Source organism: Homalodisca vitripennis, unplaced genomic scaffold, assembly GCF_021130785.1.
Source record: "Homalodisca vitripennis isolate AUS2020 unplaced genomic scaffold, UT_GWSS_2.1 ScUCBcl_5043;HRSCAF=11562, whole genome shotgun sequence".
NCBI lineage: Eukaryota > Metazoa > Arthropoda > Insecta > Hemiptera > Cicadellidae > Homalodisca > Homalodisca vitripennis.
Window position 1 is genome coordinate 12,083 of NW_025781151.1, and position 20,538 is coordinate 32,620.

The following is a 20,538-nucleotide window of genomic DNA, read 5'->3' on the forward strand; positions in this document are numbered from 1 at the left end:
TCAAAATGCTATTGTATTCCACCCACATAACATAAACTAGATCACCTCTCCAATAATAACTTAAATTAAAAAAAAATATAACATGTACTTATAGTTTATCTAATGTAAGGTGAACGAATGGTTTGGTAAAACAAAAGAGTGCATTAATTCACTGCTGTTTATAAAATATAATAATTCATCATTCAATTGTAATGTTCCTTTATCAACACAAACTAAATCAGTGCACGCGAAATCCGAGTATACCAGATGTCCCATGGAAACTATATACCAGAAAATTCTATGTATTTCTATATCGCCCCTTTAGACTGGGCATATAACATTTTCAGTGACTCTACTATGTATTTATGTATGTATGTATATCTGGTCTCTGCTATGTATTCCGGTAGTGTTCTATACCCTCCGACTTGTGTTCGGTTATTTTGTGTATCGTATGTCGAGTTTGACCAAGCTACACAGATGTATATACTGTGAACTCTTATGACGCAATATTTATACTGGATAATGCATGTGATTCTTCTATGTGTGTTTTATTTATTAGCTTACTATTTATTATTTGGATTTATATTGTTAGTTTCTGAACACTTTTCCCCCACAAGCGGGTGATCACTTCATTAACAGGTTGCCATATTCTATAAAGAAATGCCTTAAAACGCTCTTTAGTTACTTAGGCATGTAACTGGGCATGACTCCCAGCCCATTTGGGTGACTGAATCCGTAGCTGGGACTTTGATTGGAAAATTGGCGAATGGTTTGAGTCGAATGAATGTACTCGTACTATCCTTGTATTTTTCCGTGAGGAAAATTGTGGTGTGCGTGTCAAAATTATCAGTTAACTTTTCCAATGCAATACAGGGTTATTTTCTAGCGCAATTAAAGAATTCTATATCTTTGTCTATCTAGACAGTTCTCACTACCCATTCGTACCACTAACCCTGACTTTGGCACATCTACAATATTCTGTCATAAATCTGCGAAGAAGAAATTTCACGTTAGGGTGTAGCGGAAGTTTCCTCAGCTTCATATCTCAGTTTAAAAACGCTTTCTAGGTTTCATTTTTTATTTTTAAACATGGGAAACCTAGTTTGGAGGAAAAGCCGTTGGAGGAACTGTGACAGATTATTGTAGTTTTAAAAAAGAGCCATTTTCTTTAGTCCTGGATTAAGTATTAGACTCTTAATCTGACCTATACGCAGACCGGATTTTTTTTTGGACATATTACTAAGGCCGCCACACTTGTACGGGGGTGAGCGGCGGTACATGATGAGACCGGCCGAATATCTTCTCCGGAGCCCGCTAATCCTGAGTACGGCCCTGCTCTTAGAAAAAGGGGCTCTCATATCTTACCATAAATCAACATGATGTTATTAAATCGTCCTTCAGGCTCAGTCAGAAAAAGTAGGTAGATTTTCTAGCAATTTAGAGATATATTTATTCTCAGTTGTCTTGAAAACCGCTTGAGATACAACTAAAATTGAAATTAAAAAATCTTTTTGAAATGTTATAAGCGTTTCCAAATCAATTTTACTTAGGTTAACAAACATCGGAGTTGAATTTTTCAGTTTAGAATAGCAGCCATATTGAAACAAAATGTAGTATAAAACTGGCCGAGAAATATACCCGAGATATTTATATTTAAGTTTCAACTTGGTTGTGCTCTTTTTGGAACAGTCATTGTTTCCACAATATTTTTTAAAGGGTGGTTTTTGGGTTCTAGAGATCATGTTCGGTGATGATATGCGGAAAAGTTGTAGTCCTGCCATTCGGAACATAAAAATTGCAATAGGCTGATTTAATATATAAGTCATACTCAAATATAGACACGTAAAAAGAACTATAGCGGCCTATTCCTAAATTTTCCACCTCTGGTTTGCTGGTTAACGACTCCAATGAGTCGTCGTTTCTGATAGGTATGTAGTTCGACAGTTCTGATGATGTTTTTTGATAGTAACAACCACGATGAGGTGCAGCTAACCCAACCCTCATATGAGGACAACTAAAGAACTTAATATTTAGAACTCAAACCCCCTTCAGTCGGATGCCACATAATCAAAGATATCACGCCAACTTTCGATTTGAACAGGTCATTCTACATTTTCACTGGAATCGGTATTGGTTTTTATTTCGGTTTTGATTTGCTCAACAAAAAATAATTCACAAATAATCACACATGGATGGCGTTTACTTAATTAAGTGTTGTTCCCTTAGTTAAAAGTTGATTCAAGTTACGCTACATAATTATTATTTGACAGGTTATCAATTATTATTCATTGTTCTCAACAGAAACAGCAGAACACAAATGTTACGGTACATAAATATTATTTGAAAGGTTACTCATTGTTCTCAACAGAAACAGCGGAACACAAATGTAACGGTACATAAATATTATTTGACAGCTGATTACTTCGGGTTCTGATTCTTCGCATTAGAGAAGAACCTGCCATACCTCAGAGAACAGTCAACACTGCAAGTTCAAATAGACAACATCCTTTTCCATTTTACTCGAACCAGGTAAGTGGAATAAGTTTATACATTGTGGTCTACCAATCCATTGTAATCTCCATTTTCATATTATTCTTTTTGTTATCTCTTTTGATCACAGCTTCTTTTAAAATACGATCCAAATATCCATCAAAATGTACTGTAAGGGATCTATTAGGAATCCTATGTTATAGTGTGCAGACTCACGTATATGTATTTATTTTTACCAACTGTTCAACCAATTGTAAACATTTAAATTTCTTTCCATAACATATTCTAAATTTTAAGAATTGCGAAGAAAATTTTAAGTCTTATCAATTAACGTTACATAAAATGAAAGTGTTGTAACTACTTCCGATTTCATTTATTTGCATCACAAGAAGTTAAATATACAATTTTTCTATAAATGTATATGGTTTTCAGTAAAAGTAAATTTGCTTAACTTACTGTATAATAAAAAAGTACTAAAAGAAAAAAAAATATTATAGATAATTTACATGATGTTGCCAAAATAAAATCTGTAAGGGATTCCTTATTTAAGTGTTTGTTTACAAAAAAATAAATAATTTAGAATGCTTACGGAAATATTTGATTGTAAATTAAATTGGAGTAAACATATTTTAGACCTTTTTCGAGAAATGAAACATTCAGATTATAGAGAGTATGTCCGTAACATATTTAAAGTAATAATGGCCTATAAAAAACTTTTAGGCATTGTTTTATTTATACAGATTTAAAGTTTTAAATCATTTAACCTTGGAAATGACACAAGTACAATAATATAAAAGTACTCCTCGTTAGATTGAAACATTGACAATAGCGTAATCTTCGATTCTACTTTGAAGTACGTTTCATGAATTAATATTATAATAGATTGAGCTTGGTTGTTATATGAGCTATTAAAATTGTAGTTTGTCAATATATTAATTAGTAGTTGGTAAAACAACACCAATATATCTTATATATTTTACTTACTTTAAACTATATACTAATTTAAAACAAATAATATTATACTTTAAGCCAATAACTCATTTTAAAATGATTTTTTTGCTGACCACTTGTTTAAACTCTTTTCAATTGCATCAATAGACTTCAATACACTAATTGTTTCCAATAAAATATAAAATTCAGCTTTAGACTGAAATTCAGCTTCAGGTTTCTCAGCGTTAAAGATCCAAATTCTTCCGGGATAAACCAGGGTTACCCAGTAAACTGACATTAAACTCAAAATCGAGGCTCATAAACTATTGAGTCAATAAATTGGAATAGGGCTATTTTTGTATCAAAAAAAGGTAAGAAACTATCTAATATAAGCCACTAGAATTCTCAGACAAAATCAATTTTGTTTTTATAAATTTCTTTATCGTCCAGCTGTGTTGAAATTATACAGTTTATTGTTTACTAAATCTTCCTATATTATTGAAATTATGGAGCACATAGCAGAGCTATAGAAGTCAGGCCTAAAGTGAATAATATGTATAGGATAATTTTATAAAATCCTAGTCACCTTTCGAGAGACTTGATTAAGATGAAAATGCAAAATACGTAATAAAATATCAGTTTTACATTAGTGTAAATTAAAAAATGTTATACTAACTGCCTACATTCAAAATATCTTTAAAGTTTTAATATATTTTTTAAAGTTTGGTAGTTTAAGTTCAAGTGGATTTAGCAGAGGAACCTTGCAAACATTTGGTTCCCAAGTTGCACACTGTCTACTTAAATGGCGAGTAGTAGCGCAACTTACCGTTTTTAAGATGTGGGAGTGAACGTTTTGATTGCAAGTAATTATAAAACCAAACCTTTTAACATAAACGTAATATTTAATAATAGCTGGAAATGTGATCAAAACATTGTATATCTGAAAATAAATATGGTGAATATTATACTATTTATAAATTTATCAGGAAATAATATTAAAAACACTTGCCTAATGTAATTTACATCTAAATATTTCCATTCTGTTATCATCATAATACTGTTAATCTGTAAAGACATTGCTAACCTATTTAAGAGATTTACCCGAGTTTCTTAAGAATAAAAATATCTTCTCACCATTTTTAAAAATCGCACTGTCTTAAAACTATGTCAACAAATTTTCTTATAACTACAGATTTAAAATTTTTATTTTTAATGAGTTGTTATAGTTGAGTTAAGCTCCAGTAAAACTTCATCTTAGTGCAGCGTCTGGAATCTGACGTTGTCACTGACTCCTGGAATTTGGAGTCATCTCAAGAGATCCAAAAAGAGTTCATTTTAGGCTTCTTCGACACCGCTACTTGTGGATCTCTTAAGACAATCATGACTCCAAATTCCAGGGGTCAAGTCTGTAATACCGTCAGATTCCAGACGCTCACTAAGAGGAAAGTGAAATGGAGCTAAACTCAAATTCACATTGAATCAACCCTTCCCACCATAGAGTACGTTATGTATAGAAGTCTTTATTCTTTGTGTTGCTTTCTGACATTATTAGCTTTTAACCCATGGGCCTTTAAATTCATTAAAAATATACCAATCAGCAAGAAGGAATCAAATAAGATTGCAAATATTGTTATGCTTTTATGATTGGAACATTTTTGAGGAGAATCTACTCCCCGCTTGGACCGGTTTCTTTGAGTGACAGGTGTGAATATTACCGTTCCAGACGGTTTCTTCACACTGATTGACACAAAAAATTATTGGTGTATGGGAAATGAATACTTGTAGGTAACTGTACGATTGGGGGTTTTAAGTTGGCACTCCTGAGACATTCAAGATCACAATTCAGGAAAACACACAGAAGAAACGATTATATTAATAAGGACACTTTGTAATGGATGTTTTTTTTAGTATATTTGAGAACACTATTGACAAATCAGTGCTAGTGGTAATATGATTTGCTATATGTTTATTCTCTCCTATGTTTTTATTTCAGAAACATTGTTCAATCATGTGGATTTTTGTACCTTTGACAATCTCGATAATCGCTACTGCTTCCGGATATGTGGCAACAGTGGACGCACAACCTTATTGGAGTTATCAGGTGAATCCTAATAATATATTCACTATATTACAAGGTATACCAGTGCAATCCCGGTAATTTGGCTTCATCATTTACTAATAATACAAATAGATCCGAAGGAACGATTTGAATACTGGTGTTATCTCAAGAAATAAATCGTGTATACTTATGCAAAATTAAACAATGTACGTCAGGTCAAAGTGCATTAAGGAACAGTTTATTTGCCAGAACCAGGTTTGGAATATATATATATATATATATATATATATATTGTTACTACAGTAAACTAACTTGTACAGTTATGAACAATTCCTAAGACCTAGTTAAGCGGTTATTTGTACTTAAATCCATATAATAACTCGAATCCTGTGAACTAATCTTTCCAGGGGCCATTATGTATGTACTGGAATGTAAATTCTGGGGTAAAAGGAATGTTTGAATGTTGTTGTATCCAAATACAAATAGGGTTCAACCTTGAACCGTGAGAAACCAATATATCGAGAGTTTTACTTCTATCAAGAGTTGTCGTATAGACGGGCATAGGGAAAGACAGATGTACGGACTCTCATTTGATCTTTTGATCAAAAGAGGATTTTCTTGGACTCTAGGAAACGCATGTATCAGATTTCAAATCTCTTGTTCCTTTCTAACAAGAGTTATCGCAGACAGAAGGGCAGGTAGATAGACATGAGTCCCTCAGATTATCCTTTTCAATTTAAAGCTTACAGTTCCCAGTCAAACGCTGATTTTCTATGACAGTGAATAAAGCTCAACGGCTAGTTAAACAGAGCAACAGTGGATTTAAGGAACCCTTATTTCTTCCACGGCCAGCTGAATGTGGCTTGGTCTAGACTTCGCTCGTGATGAAGTAATGTCGTGTTAATGGAATTCCTCAGACGAAAGATCTGCAATACTAATTATTTAATAATTTATTATATTATTCAATACACAATAATGACGTAGCTATGGTAAGAAGTGTTGATTCAATTGAATTTTGAGTTTACCTCCGGTTCACCTTCCTTTTATTGCATCGTCTGGTATCTGACGCTTTCTCAGACTTGACTCCTGGAATCTGGAGCCATGTTTGTCTGAAAAAATTCGACGGCGAAGAAGGTCATAACGAAACATCTACAGTGTTTTTTTGTATACCTGATGATACAATGAGACTACCACTTCAAGTATTTATAGGTGTCTCTGATGTTGAAACGACGTCAATATTTCATTTTGAGTTTCTTCGATTCTAGGAGTGAAGTCTGAGGCAGCGTCATATACCAGACGCTGCAATAAAAAGAAGGTGAACTGGAGTTAAACTCAAAATTCAACACAGTAATAGTTGGGACATAACAAACTAGGTAATGCAAGTTTATATTTTAGTCCCGTAGTAAAGTACGGTTATTCAGCTAGTAAGTAATACTCCCATTTTCCATAATTTCCAATTTGTCTTTCAATGAATACCTAATTTGGATTATCACGAACATTTTACAACAAAAAAGCCAAATCATTGCGGGTATTATCGAGTCATGCGATTACCAAAGAATAACAATTTATTTACAATATTGCAGAGTAAATAATTTTAAAATAGTTCTTGGGCTCAAAATGTGTTATGAAATATTAATTATTCCTACATTTTAATCGCCATTTCCAGTTATGCCTTAACGTTGGTGGTAATAGTTATTTATATATTCAACATTTCCATTATTTCACATTTTACAAAACAGTGAGCCGTGTCCAGGGAACAACAAAAATATAGTAGATCAAAACACACACACACACACACACACATATCTATCGTATTAATAATTACTAATTTAGTACTTCATAATAACAACTTCCTGTTTTGTACGCAGGGTTATCCTGGGAGTCCCTCCTACAACGGCTGGAGTGCTCCAACTGGGAATGAAGAGCTTGGGTTGCTACAAATGGTTTCCAGACGGCGTAATGACAAATGTCGACTGTGGGGTGGAATGGATGAGGTCTCCGGCATTCCAGGATTAAGAAATGGTATTCAATATTCATATTTCGACATCATAAAGGCAACCATGAATGAAATTTTTGACAACTTTGGAATTGACAGAAGAGACGCATACATATACGCTGATAATATGTGTACCAGGAATTCAGAGAATATATCATTACTACCCGACAGAGAGGTGGTGAACATGCTTTGCTCTCATGTTCATGAGACAGTGAAAAAGGAAAATTTGTAAATCTACTATAATACAGTTTGGTTGTTTTTGGATTTTTGCAAAATATATATTTCTAAATGATTTCCTCACATAGAATATAAACGTTATGCTTGTTTGCATTTCCCTCTCCCATAATTTAATAGACGTATAGAATAGTGTGGTATATAAAAAGTCAAAACTGGCATTCTGAGACTAAGTATGCGTCCATAGCTTCGTTTTTGACTTTTATGACTTAAATTTTGCATCATAAGCTTTCCATTTCTGTTGAAAATTTTGATTTTGTAATTTTTACCAAGAGATTTAAAATTTTAAAAATTTTAGGCATATAGTGGTAAAAAGGTTTTTGAAGAAATTCGTAAATTAACTTAAGAAAGGTTAGTGGTACTGTTGAGGGAAAAGTGTGGGCTCCTCATGTAATAGATTTTCTAATGGTGCAATAAACCTTTAGAGTTTGCAGTATACTAGGACAGTACATAACCGGTTTATTAGGTGGTGCCTAATACGTAGTCGTATGATCTCCTAGTCGTGGAGGGTTTGTTATTTCATGCGTCTGAGAGAAGCCGTTGGTGTAACAGTATACAACCGGTTTATTAGGTGGTGCCTAATACATACTCGTTTGATCTCCTGGTCGTGGAGGGTTGTTATTTCAAGCGGTCTGAGAGAAGCCGATGATGTGACAGTATACAACCGGTTTATTAGGTAGTGCCTAATACGTACTCGTATGATCTCCTGGTCGTGGAGGGTTGCTATTTCATGCAGTCTGAGAGAAGCCGATGGTTTGACATTATACAACCGGTTTATTAGGTGGTGCCTAATACGTACTCGTATGATCTCCTGGTCGTGGAGGGTTGTTATTTCATGCAGTCTGAGAGAAGGTGATGGTGTGACAGTATACAACCGGTTTATTAGGTGGTGCCTAGTACGTACTCGTATGATCTCCTGGTCGTGGAGGGTTGTTATTTCATGCAGTCTGAGAGAAGGTGATGGTGTGACAGTATACAACCGGTTTATTAGGTGGTGCCTATTACGTACTCGCATGATCTCCTGGTCGTGAAGGGTTGTTATTTCATGCGTCTGAGAGAAGCCGTTGGTGTAACAATATACAACCGGTATATTAGGTGGTGCCTAATACATACTCGTTTGATCTCCTGGTCGTGGAGGATTGTTATTTTCATGCGTCTGAGAGAAGCCGTTGGTGTAACAGTATACAACCGGTTTATTAGGTGGTGCCTAATACATACTCGTTTGATCTCCTGGTCGTGGAGGGTTGTTATTTCAAGCGGTCTGAGAGAAGCCAATGATGTGACAGTATACAACCGGTTTATTAGGTGGTGCCTAATACGTACTCGTATGATCTCCTGGTCGTGGAGGGTTGTTATTTCATGCAGTCTGAGAGAAGCCGATGGTTTGACATTATACAACCGGTTTATTAGGTGGTGCCTAATACGTACTCGTATGATCTCCTGGTCGTGGAGGGTTGTTATTTCATGCAGTCTGAGAGAAGGTGATGGTGTGGTAACAGTATACAACCGGTTTATTAGGTGGTGCCTAATACATACTCGTATGATCTCCTGGTCGTGGAGGGTTGTTATTTCATGCAGTCTGAGAGAAGCCGTTGGTGTAACAGTATACAACCGGTTTTATTAGGTGGTGCCTAATACATACTCGTTTGATCTCCTGGTCGTGGAGGGTTGTTATTTCAAGCGGTATGAGAGAAGCCGATGATGTGACAGTATACAACTGGTTTATTAGGTGGTGCCTAATACGTAGTCGTATGATCTCCTGGTCGTGGAGGGTTGTTATTTCATGCGTCTGAGAGAAGCCGTTGGTGTAACAGTATACAACCGGTTTATTAGGTGGTGCCTAATACATACTCGTTTGATCTCCTGGTCGTGGAGGGTTGTTATTTCAAGCGGTCTGAGAGAAGCCGATGATGTGACAGTATACAACCGGTTTATTAGGTGGTGCCTAATACGTACTCGTATGATCTCCTGGTCGTGGAGGTTTGTTATTTCATGCAGTCTGAGAGAAGCCGATGGTTTGACATTATACAACCGGTTTATTAGGTGGTGCCTAATACGTACTCGTATGATCTCCTGGTCGTGGAGGGTTGTTATTTCATGCAGTCTGAGAGAAGGTGATGGTGTGACAGTATACAACCGGTTTATTAGGTGGTGCCTATTACGTACTCGCATGATCTCCTGGTCGTGAAGGGCTGTTATTTCATGCGTCTGAGAGAAGCCGTTGGTGTAACAGTATACAACCGGTTTATTAGGTGGTGCCTAATACATACTCGTTTGATCTCCTGGTCGTGGAGGGTTGTTATTTCAAGCGGTCTGAGAGAAGCCGATGATGTGACAGTATACAACCGGTTTATTAGGTGGTGCCTAATACGTAGTCGTATGATCTCCTGGTCGTGGAGGGTTGTTATTTCATGCGTCTGAGAGAAGCCGTTGGTGTAACAGTATACAACCGGTTTATTAGGTGGTGCCTAATACATACTCGTATGATCTCCTGGTCGTGGAGGGTTGTTATTTCATGCAGTCTGAGAGAAGCCGATGGTTTGACATTATACAAGAGGTTTATTAGGTGGTGCCTAATACGTACTCGTATGATCTCCTGGTCGTGGAGGGTTGTTATTTCATGCAGTCTGAGAGAAGCCGATGGTTTGACATTATACAACCGGTTTTATTAGGTGGTGCCTAATACGTACTCGTATGATCTCCTGGTCGTGGAGGGTTGTTATTTCATGCAGTCTGAGAGAAGGTTGATGGTGTGTAACAGTATACAACCGGTTTATTAGGTGGTGCGTAATACGTACTCGTATGATCTCTTGGTCGTGGAGGCTTGTTATTTCATGCAGTCTGGGAGAAGGTGATGGTGTAACAGTATACAACCGGTTTATTAGGTGGTGCCTATTACGTACTCGCATGATCTCCTGGTCGTGAAGGGTTGTTATTTCCTGCGGTCTGAGAGAAGCCGATGGTGGGAGGGGAGAATATTTGTCAAAGAAATACCAAGATAGGGTGTACAAAAGACAACACGGCTTATAAAACCACCCAACCAAGCCAGACCAACGCAGCAAACAAGCTCCCATCTATAGAAGTGTGTTGAGGAGTGGTGAGGGCTAGATATGGTAGGTGGTGTGTGAATGGTGGGGATGAAGCGGCGTGTCTGCAGCATTGGAAATAATTTTTACTGCGGAACTCTGTACACCGCGCCCTGGGGTTAAGAATGGCTAACGAACTCAACCAAACAATGTGTACATCTATCAACAAGATTAGAAAGATTAAAATAATACAAAATACAACTTTATGGTTTGCATTAAACCAACTTTCATAGATAGTTAAAACTAATTTCGGTTACAACGTATAAATAATCCAATTTTTATTTCCAAACACGACAGGAGAAATGTGAAAATGTTAAATTTAGTGTTTTGGGACATAATTACCTCTCTTTTATTAACCACGTTGTTGCGAACAATGAAATATTTCTGTAACTAAAATAACGGAAAATTATTTACACAAAACAATTTATCTTGCTAGTACCCATAAAGGATAATCTTGGTTGCTACAGTAGATGTTATACTGTTTGTAGACTTAATGTTCAATTACAGGAGCTGTCAATACGACAATAGCTCATGTAGATATATGTACCCAACATAGGTCAAGTCTTATTTGATCCATCTATCTTACAATGGAGAAATGGCATCCTATTTAAAACATCTATTGTCCAAAGATAGCTGTGATTAGTTTAATGCGCTTTCAAGCTTCCAGATAAAATAAAAGTTACAAGTACCCACTATCCCGTATATTGGTTGATAAAAGGCGGTCAGTTCTCATATCGGTACCAATATTATACGAAATAACGTGGAATACTATAATCCGCTATCAAATGTCTCATACTCATTACAGGAGAATGTTTCCCACCATCACGTGTAATGAGAACTTAGCTGTGATAAATGCTAGTTAATACTCTGTTCAGTACTTCTATTGTCCAAAGATAACGTTGAATACTATAATCCGCTATCACGTGTCCCGTAATCATTACAGTAGAACGTTCACTACTACAACGTTTAATGAGAACTTAGCTGTGATTATTGCCAGTTAATACTCTGTTCAGTACTTCTATTGTCCAAAGATAAAGTTGAATACTATAATCCACTATCAAGTGTCCCGTAATCATTACAGTAGAACGTTCGTCACTACCCCGTGTAATGAGAACTTAGCTGTGATAAATGCAAGTTAATACTCTGTTCAGTACTTCTATTGTCCAAAGATAACGTTGAATACTATAATCCAGGCAATATTCGGCTGACCGTAGTCACTATCGATCGCAATTTTGTTTAGTCATGAATTCTGTTATATAATAACAGACAGCTTACTCCAGTTGTTAGCACTGAGGTAAGCCCATACTTTGTACGGTTATAATCAGGCGTTATAGTGAACATGTGTTTATTATGTCGTTATATATGTGTATGTATTAAACAATTACCAAAGGCATAATAGGATTTAACTGTGACGGCCGTAATCAACTCCGATCAGTACAGATAATTAATCCAACGTTATAATTAATATGATTACATCATAGTACAGTCTGTATTAATTACTTTACTTAAAAACAAATGCGAGCTAACTAATCTTACAGTAATAATAGTTATAAATGTGTGTAAAATTTTTATGCAGTGGAGTTGCAGTAATAACTGTAAAATGCTAAATAGCTAACTAATCTTTTGAGAATATTAAATCGTAACTGGTAACACTGATGAAATTGTATTGTCAGACATACGAAACAATTTTTAATATACATTTATTCTTAAACGGAATATCACCCGAATTTACAGTTTAGATAAAAGGACCATCAGTATCACAAATGTGACATGTTGTGTCATTATCTCACACTACGAGACTGACGTTTTTGGCAGCGTGTGCAATAAAAATTTACGCAGCAGAGGTTGGGCCATGAAGTGCACAAGTTGGTTAAAGGAAAGCACCATCATAGTATCACAAATGTGACATGTTGTGTCATTATCTCACACTACGAGACTGACGTTTTGGCAGCGTGTGCAATAAAAATTTACGCAGCAGAGGTTGGGCCATGAAGTGCACAAGTTGGTTTAAAGGAAAGCACCATCATAGTATCACAAATGTGACATGTTGTGTCATTATCTCACACTACGAGACTGACGTTTTGGCAGCGTGTGCAATAAAAATTTACGCAGCAGAGGTTGGGCCATGAAGTGCACAAGTTGGTTAAAGGAAAGCACCATCAGTATCACAAATGTGACATGTTGTGTTCATTATCTCACACTACGAGACTGACGTTTTGGCAGCGTGTGCAATAAAAATTTACGCAGCAGAGGTTGGGCCATGAAGTGCACAAGTTGGTTAAAGGAAAGCACCATCATAGTATCACAAAGTTGACATTTTGTGTCATTATCTCACACTTCGAGCCTGATGTTATGACAGCATGTACAATAAACATGTATGCAGCAGAGGTTGGGCCATGAAGCGCACAAGTTGGTTAAAGGAAGGCACCATCAGAGTAGCACAAAGGTGACATTTTGTGTCATTATCTCACACTTCGAGCCTGATGTTATGACAGCATGTACAATAAACATGTATGCAGTAGAGGTTGCACTCGGTGAAGAATTGTGCTTGTGTTGGTTTGGGTGAGAAGCGGAGAAATATCACCGAAAGTGAATTTATCATCTCCTCGCTATAATTATTCTACGACCTAGAGGCTATGCGTTTATCTCTAAATATCGAAATATTTATTTTTTCGTAATTTCATTTTATTTTAACGTCTTCAGTTAGTTTAAATATTAATTTGAAGAATATAAATTTCAAAAAATCATCGTAAGCATCATGTTTATTGTTTTTAATATAGACAAGGTGTTTATGGAATGATTATAATAACTTACCTATACTTATGTTATATTTTCTTGTATAATTATGACGGAGAATACAATTTCTCATGATATACATGTTATATTGTGTTAATCATTCTCAGAGTAGGAAGCAATATTGAATATATAATTTAGAGGATAAAAAGCTAAACAACATACAATTATAAATTATTTACAAAAGCTTTTAATGTTTCCAGTTTAACTGGAATGTGGAAAACAATTCAAACTTAGACATTGGTATTTAAGATTTACTAAGCTTTCGATTTAAGTATTCCCGCTGTTTCTTTTATGACAAGTAGTATATATTTAAGCGGAAATATTTAAAGAATTTAATCGTGTTAGCAGGGTTTCGGAGTGATATTAGTAGATACATAATAGTAGATGACTCCCAGATATATTCATACATTTAAAAAATTGTTTATTAAATTGTGTAATTTAGATCATTTCGAAACGCTATACATTTTAAATTTATATTTATATTTGTTTGTTTGTAACTGTTATCCATAGTCTTTTTATTGCTAACTACCATACAACCATTACCGTTACAAGTTAATAAAACCATTCAAAACTGAGTCTGTAAACAATGCGCGTTTATCTCTGAGTATTAACTACCATAACAAACACGAGCTATGTCGAAGCTTTGCCTTGCTGGATACTTTGTAAACAATGTTCTGTTGTTGTTAGGAAACACTGCATTAATTACCAGATAATGGCGGTGAACCATGACTTCTCACCTCGAGCATCTCTTTGACTGTCTTGTTTAGCTCTAACCAAAAATTAATTTGGTACATATCACTGCTTGTCATGCGTAGTAATTTGGTTTTCGTCCTTTTGGTGGGCTAAATGGGTTTTAGATTGAGATATTTTTTTTATAAAAAAACTGTGGTTACATCCGTTCCCCCCAAGGTCGGAAAATTGATAAAAGTCTTGTTCAACATTCCACTAGGAAGTTTATGCATTTGAATTACAATTTAGATATTATTACATTATAATCAAGCCCCCCCCCCAAAAAAAAACTAATGAGAAGCTATTGTTGAAAAATATTAAGATAATTATGTTACAGTTAGTATACGAAATATGCCCAGGGATTGGCATATTCGTACAAAATTAATTTTCTAAAAAACTTCATTTTTACAATTGGATTATGTGTATCAGTGCTGATGACTTTCAGCTGAATCTATCCAGAGATAACCGTGAATGATATTGAAGAACTAAATGACGATTTTGAGAGCATAAGAACATGGCCCATCAGACACGGCTTCAAGGTCAAGATTAAACGTGTGCTGTCATCACAATGCAGCACCTGCAGTCTAAACTAAAAGAAACAATTATTCAAGTCAACCTTGAACGTGAGTAGACTGTGACATTGTCATGAATCTTGGAATTGTACTTGACTGTGATCTGTCGTTCTATGATCATGTGACATATGTGACTCTACAGGCTCTGGGTACAAACTTGTAGAAACTCATATTGAACGTGAGTAGACTGTGACATTGTCATGAATCTTGGAATTTTACTTGACTGTGATCTGTCGTTCTATGATCATGTGACATATGTGACTCTACAGGCTCTGGGTACAAACTTGTAGAAACTCACATTGAACGTGAGTAGACTGAGACATTGTCATGAATCTTGGAATTGTACTTGACTGTGATCTGTCGTTCTATGATCATGTGACATATGTGACTCTACAGGCTCTGGGTACAAACTTGTAGAAACTCACATTGAACGTGAGTAGACTGAGACATTGTCATGAATCTTGGAATTGTACTTGACTGTGATCTGTCGTTCTATGATCATGTGACATATGTGACTACAGGCTCTGGGTACAAACTTGTAGAAACTCACATTGAACGTGAGTAGACTGTGACATTGTCATGAATCTTGGAATTGTACTTGACTGTGATCTGTCGTTCTATGATCATGTGACATATGTAACTCTACAGGCTCTGGGTACAAACTTGTAGAAACTCATATTGATTTCTCCAAGTTTGTTCCAAAATATAGGAAACCAGAATTCTGCATTGGGATTTGATTATGATCTTAGTAGACAAATTTATTTTCGTGATTCAGCACCTTACCTGTAGAACAATACAGAGTGTAAATATAAATTCTTATCCTGACGATGGGAGCACCGATTTATTTAAACCGAAAACTTGTCTAGTCAATCATTCTAGTGCCACCGAGAATTTAATTATTTTGAACCAAAACTGCATATGTAAATACTTAATAATATCCAGGCACATAAGGGAATAAACTTTAAAAGTAAAACCGGTAAAGTAAAGAATGCCTTATTATTATTACTAGACGAATGTAGAGCTAAAAGCCTTCTATGTAGCTTACTTATTTATTGTTTCTTTTCTTAAAACTGTGCTATTTAAGTTAGAAAATCCATATTGCGGAATCCTACGTATATTAAATTTTGATGGCAGTATAATAATGACTAAATATTTACAGTTAATGTAGAAATATAGGCTGATTACATAAAGACAGAGTTTTATTCGCACTCAAAAAAATAATTAATAAACTTGATTACTTTAATAAATTAAATTTCAACCGTGGTACTATTTTTGTAAAAAGTAAAACTTGACAATATTTTTCCAATAATGTGGAACTAGAAATATAATAAACACTGCTTAATAGAATGAATTTAAGACTAGCTCCATAAGTAACTCAAATGAAAGGTAAAGTAATCGAAACGTCATAATAAGCTAACAAACTCATATGTTAGTAAATCAATCATTTTGTTATAAAGCAACTTGAGTAATGCCATAATTTCATGTTATTTTTTTATGTAAACGTCAACCAGGTCTAGTGTTTCATTGGTTGTCAAGATATATAGATAAACCGTTTTGGCAGGGTTAACTTCATCTACAATACGTTTTACAAACCCGTAATGCAGAAATCTACACCCCTGCTAGGCGAGATTGCGTACTGTGTGTTTCGTAATGCATAAATCTACACCCATGCTAGGCGAGATTGCGTACTGTGTGTTTCGTAATACATAAATCTACACCCCTGCTAGGCGAGATTGCGTACTGTGTGTTTCGTAATGCATAAATCTACAACCACTGCTAGGCGAGATTGCGTACTGTGTGTTTCGTAATGCATAAATCTACACCACTGCTAGGCAAGATTGCGTAGTGTGTGTTTCGTAATGCATAAATCTACACCCCTGCTAGGCGAGATTGCGTACTGTGTGTTTCGTAATACATAAATCTACACCCCTGCTAGGCGAGATTGCGTACTGTGTGTTTCGTAATGCATAAATCTACACCACTGCTAGGCGAGATTGCGTACTGTGTGTTTCGTAATGCATAAATCGATAGCCCCGCTAGGCAAGATTGCGTAGTGTGTGTTTCGTAATACATAAATCTACACCCCTGCTAGGCGAGATTGCGTACTGTGTGTTTCGTAATGCATAAATCTACACCACTGCTAGGCGAGATTGCGTACTGTGTGTTTCGTAATGCATAAATCGACAGCCCCGCTAGGCAAGATTGCGTAGTGTGTGTTTCGTAATGCATAAATCTACACCCCTGCTAGGCAAGATTGCGTACTGTGTGTTTCGTAATGCATAAATCTACACCCCTGCTAGGCAAGATTGCGTAGTGTGTGTTTCGTAATGCATAAATCTACACCCCTGCTAGGCGAGATTGCGTACTGTGTGTTTCGTAATGCATAAATCTACACCACTGCTAGGCGAGATTACGTACTGTGAACTTGAAACAGATCTGGATGAAAAAACTAAAACCTTGACGTTTACGAGAACTCAAAATGTTATTGTGAAAATAAAACAAGGAAAAAGGTAAGTATAAAAAAAAACGGTATTGCGAAGTAACTCTAAGTGTACAGCCGACATATAATTCATGCTCTTTACATAAATAATGACGGTTAAAAAGAGAATATATCAGTTTTTAGTTTCAAACGAGCTGCTCTTAAATAAGAAGTGATGAGTTATTAAGGATTTTGCAAAGCTTCTATACTCATTCATCTTGTCTAGAGTTGATAAAGGAATGTTCTGTCTTCAGGGCAGGAATGATACCTTGTCAAGTAAACCAAAGTATATATTTAACTTAGTACAATATAAGTTACATCACTATATTAATACAAGTAACGACGATAGTAAGAGAATTTACCAGTTTTTGTCAGTAAAGATGCAGTTATAAACATGTGATGGATTACTCTAGGTGTTACAGAGTCTCTGTCATCATTTATCTTGCCTAGGGTTAATAAAGGAATGTTTTGTCTTTAGAGCAAGTGCTATGCAGTGTCTTGCAGACCAATATACAAATATAAAACATGAGTTTATCCATATAAATGTTCAAAGGGTAATAAAAAAGGCATGCAAAATCCTCGATGAAATTAATATATAAACTAAACCATGCATATTATGACGGAATTGAAATATTTTCCATATTATTATAATAGTACATTTGATATTGTACGAAACATTCCTCTCCCAGTTGGGTACTAGATATTATGTATTTAGTGTAAAGGAAAATATTTACAAAATTACAATATGAATATGCATATCTTTATTATACATTTACACTGTTTACCCATTAAATCCGTATTTATTACTTTTTGACTTGTTGGTATTTTAATTTATTTATACTTTTTAAATATTCTGCGTTCGTCTGTCGTATGCAAATAAATTTATCCAGTTGGAATAGTAATATAATAATTATTGTTATCATACAATAATTCTGCATTTAAAATATAATTTCGAAATATATTTGTAAATTATAAATAAAATATCCACTATTTAATAATTATTCCTGATTATTGAACACTTTATAATTTAAGGAGTTACTATAATTCAATCTTATATAAGTTAAAATAACTAAGATTTGTTCAGTACTTTTAGAAAAAACATATAAAGTTTTTAAAAGTTATGCTTTGTATTAGTTTATAGACATAACGGAAACAAATAGAACAAAAATATTTTCATTACAATGCATTTTTATTCATTAACTTTTGAAAATTGTTAAAGTAACTTTGAATTATTATTACTTAACCGAAAAGTTTTGAAAATTAAGTTAGGCAAAACATTTAGTAACCACAAAACATATTAGGTAAAATATTAAGACTATAAATTAACCTTTTATACTTTTAAATTACCAACACATCTTAGAAATATATCATATCTTGGTTACGCACTTTACTAATCCCAACTAAGACTCTATAGTAATTACTACCAATTAAAACTAAGTGCAATAGAATTATAGATACAAATCATATTGATATGACAGAAGACAGCACCAATTAATAATGCTATTGTAATTTTGTACAATGTGACTAGAGATTGTATCTCAGAACCAATGACAGCAGAACTGTTTGACGCGTTTTAAGTAAACTTCGACAACCTAAACCCTCTGCGGGTGGTTTCAAACCACTTCAATATTGGAATTCAGTAAATAATAACCAGCTGAAAGAGTTTACCACTAATTAAAATGTTTATCGCATACGACTGGGTGACCTCTCAACCAGTAGACTGGCAAGTAAGTGTGAATATTGGCAGGTATGTGAGCATAAATTGTATGTTTGAATGTTGCTTTATGTAGTGCTTTTGTACAAAATTTTAAACCACTAACTCTGGCGATTTCCATACATCTTGTCTACGGCAATAAAGAAGTTTGGATTTGAATTATTACAGTAGCAAAAATACTTTTTGGATTTTCTTTTGTTAAAAATCCGCAAAATGTGACTTCATCAATAGTCAAACTGTTACGTGTACCAAAAACACGTTATTCACAAGACATGTTATTCTGATATGAGAAATCGTAATAAATAGTCATGTTGAAAAACTTCTGATTTTGGAATGTATAAGAATAAGAATAATTTTTATTAAAAAAAAAACAGTGTAAATGTATTAACAATATTATGATGGAATAATACTAGCTATCTTACCAAGTAGTGATAGCTAGCGCAAACAAAACTTTACAAACTGAGCGAACAATGTCAGTCAGAATTCTTATCTAATCATGATAACACACTGGTCACGGTACTGCAGCACTCACTATCTACTGCGCATACCTTATATCACCGAGTATACACTCAACGAAACACATTCCCTTGACTAAATGTAGTAGTTGATTTTACACATATTACTTCCTTATAATGAGTAATATCAAATACTATAACGTAAAATGTAATTATTGCTAAATAAGTCTATTCGACAGAATACCTTTATGTTACACAAAATACAGTTAAGTATTTTTGAATCAGGGCAATCATTCTAAATTAATTGTAAGGTTATATAACTGATATTAATTATAAAAATATTAATTTGGCCCGATGCCACCCCGCCCCAGGCATTCACGCGTTCCTTCACTGAACATGCACACCGAGGCACGGAGGCACAACAGTCACCAAACCAAGAAAATGTATATTTTGTACTATTTACACACCCCTTAAGACATGCTGATAAACATACCACTTACATCGTCTTTTGTGAGTAGCCATTTCTCAACTTTAGCAACAAACTGTTCACAGTTTTTATTGTTAATTTTGATGAAATTCGGTAACTGATTGTAAAGTTTTGGTCCCAAAAAATACAAAGCTTTTTATGGAAAATTGTTTTATTACCTTTAGGATGGGTGCAGAATCCTTGTGTTGAATTTATAGTTTTATTATATGTCCTTCCAACACCGTAATTCCCACTTGTATTAAAAAACACTTTAAAACTTTGAAAAATAAATGAATGAGTCAAGGGGAGAATCTTTAATTGGCTAAATAAGGGAGGCGCGGAAGTACGTTTGGGTTTGAATGATAAAATTCTTACAAAATGATTTTGTCGGACGATTAATGGATTGATTAATGGATTGATCCATGTCTGACCCTCCCCAGTTTTCAATGCCGTAATTTAATCTAGAGTCTATGAGTGCAAAATAGAGGACGCGCATTAATTCCGAACTCAATATATTTCTTAGGAAATAAAATTGTCTTATATTTTTCCGAAG

At 34.8% G+C, this 20,538-nt stretch overlaps 1 protein-coding gene across 1 annotated transcript; it reads left to right on the plus strand.

The window, feature by feature from the left end:
• The first annotated feature begins 2,397 nt into the window (after positions 1-2,397).
• Positions 2,398-7,755, plus strand: LOC124373196. Its single transcript, XM_046831596.1, has 3 exons — positions 2,398-2,508; positions 5,393-5,500; positions 7,327-7,755. Exons 2-3 carry the CDS (start codon positions 5,408-5,410, stop codon positions 7,684-7,686), a joined length of 453 nt encoding a protein of 150 aa, XP_046687552.1. The 5' UTR covers positions 2,398-2,508; positions 5,393-5,407; the 3' UTR covers positions 7,687-7,755.
• The last annotated feature ends 12,783 nt before the right edge of the window (positions 7,756-20,538 follow it).

Coding starts and splice junctions, on each gene's coding strand:
- LOC124373196 (XM_046831596.1), top strand. CDS start 5,408: ATGTGGATTTTTGTACCTTTGACAATCTCGATAATCGCTACTGCTTCC. Junction 5,501..7,326: donor AACCTTATTGGAGTTATCAG/GTGAATCCTAAT, acceptor TTTTGTACGCAG/GGTTATCCTGGGAGTCCCTC.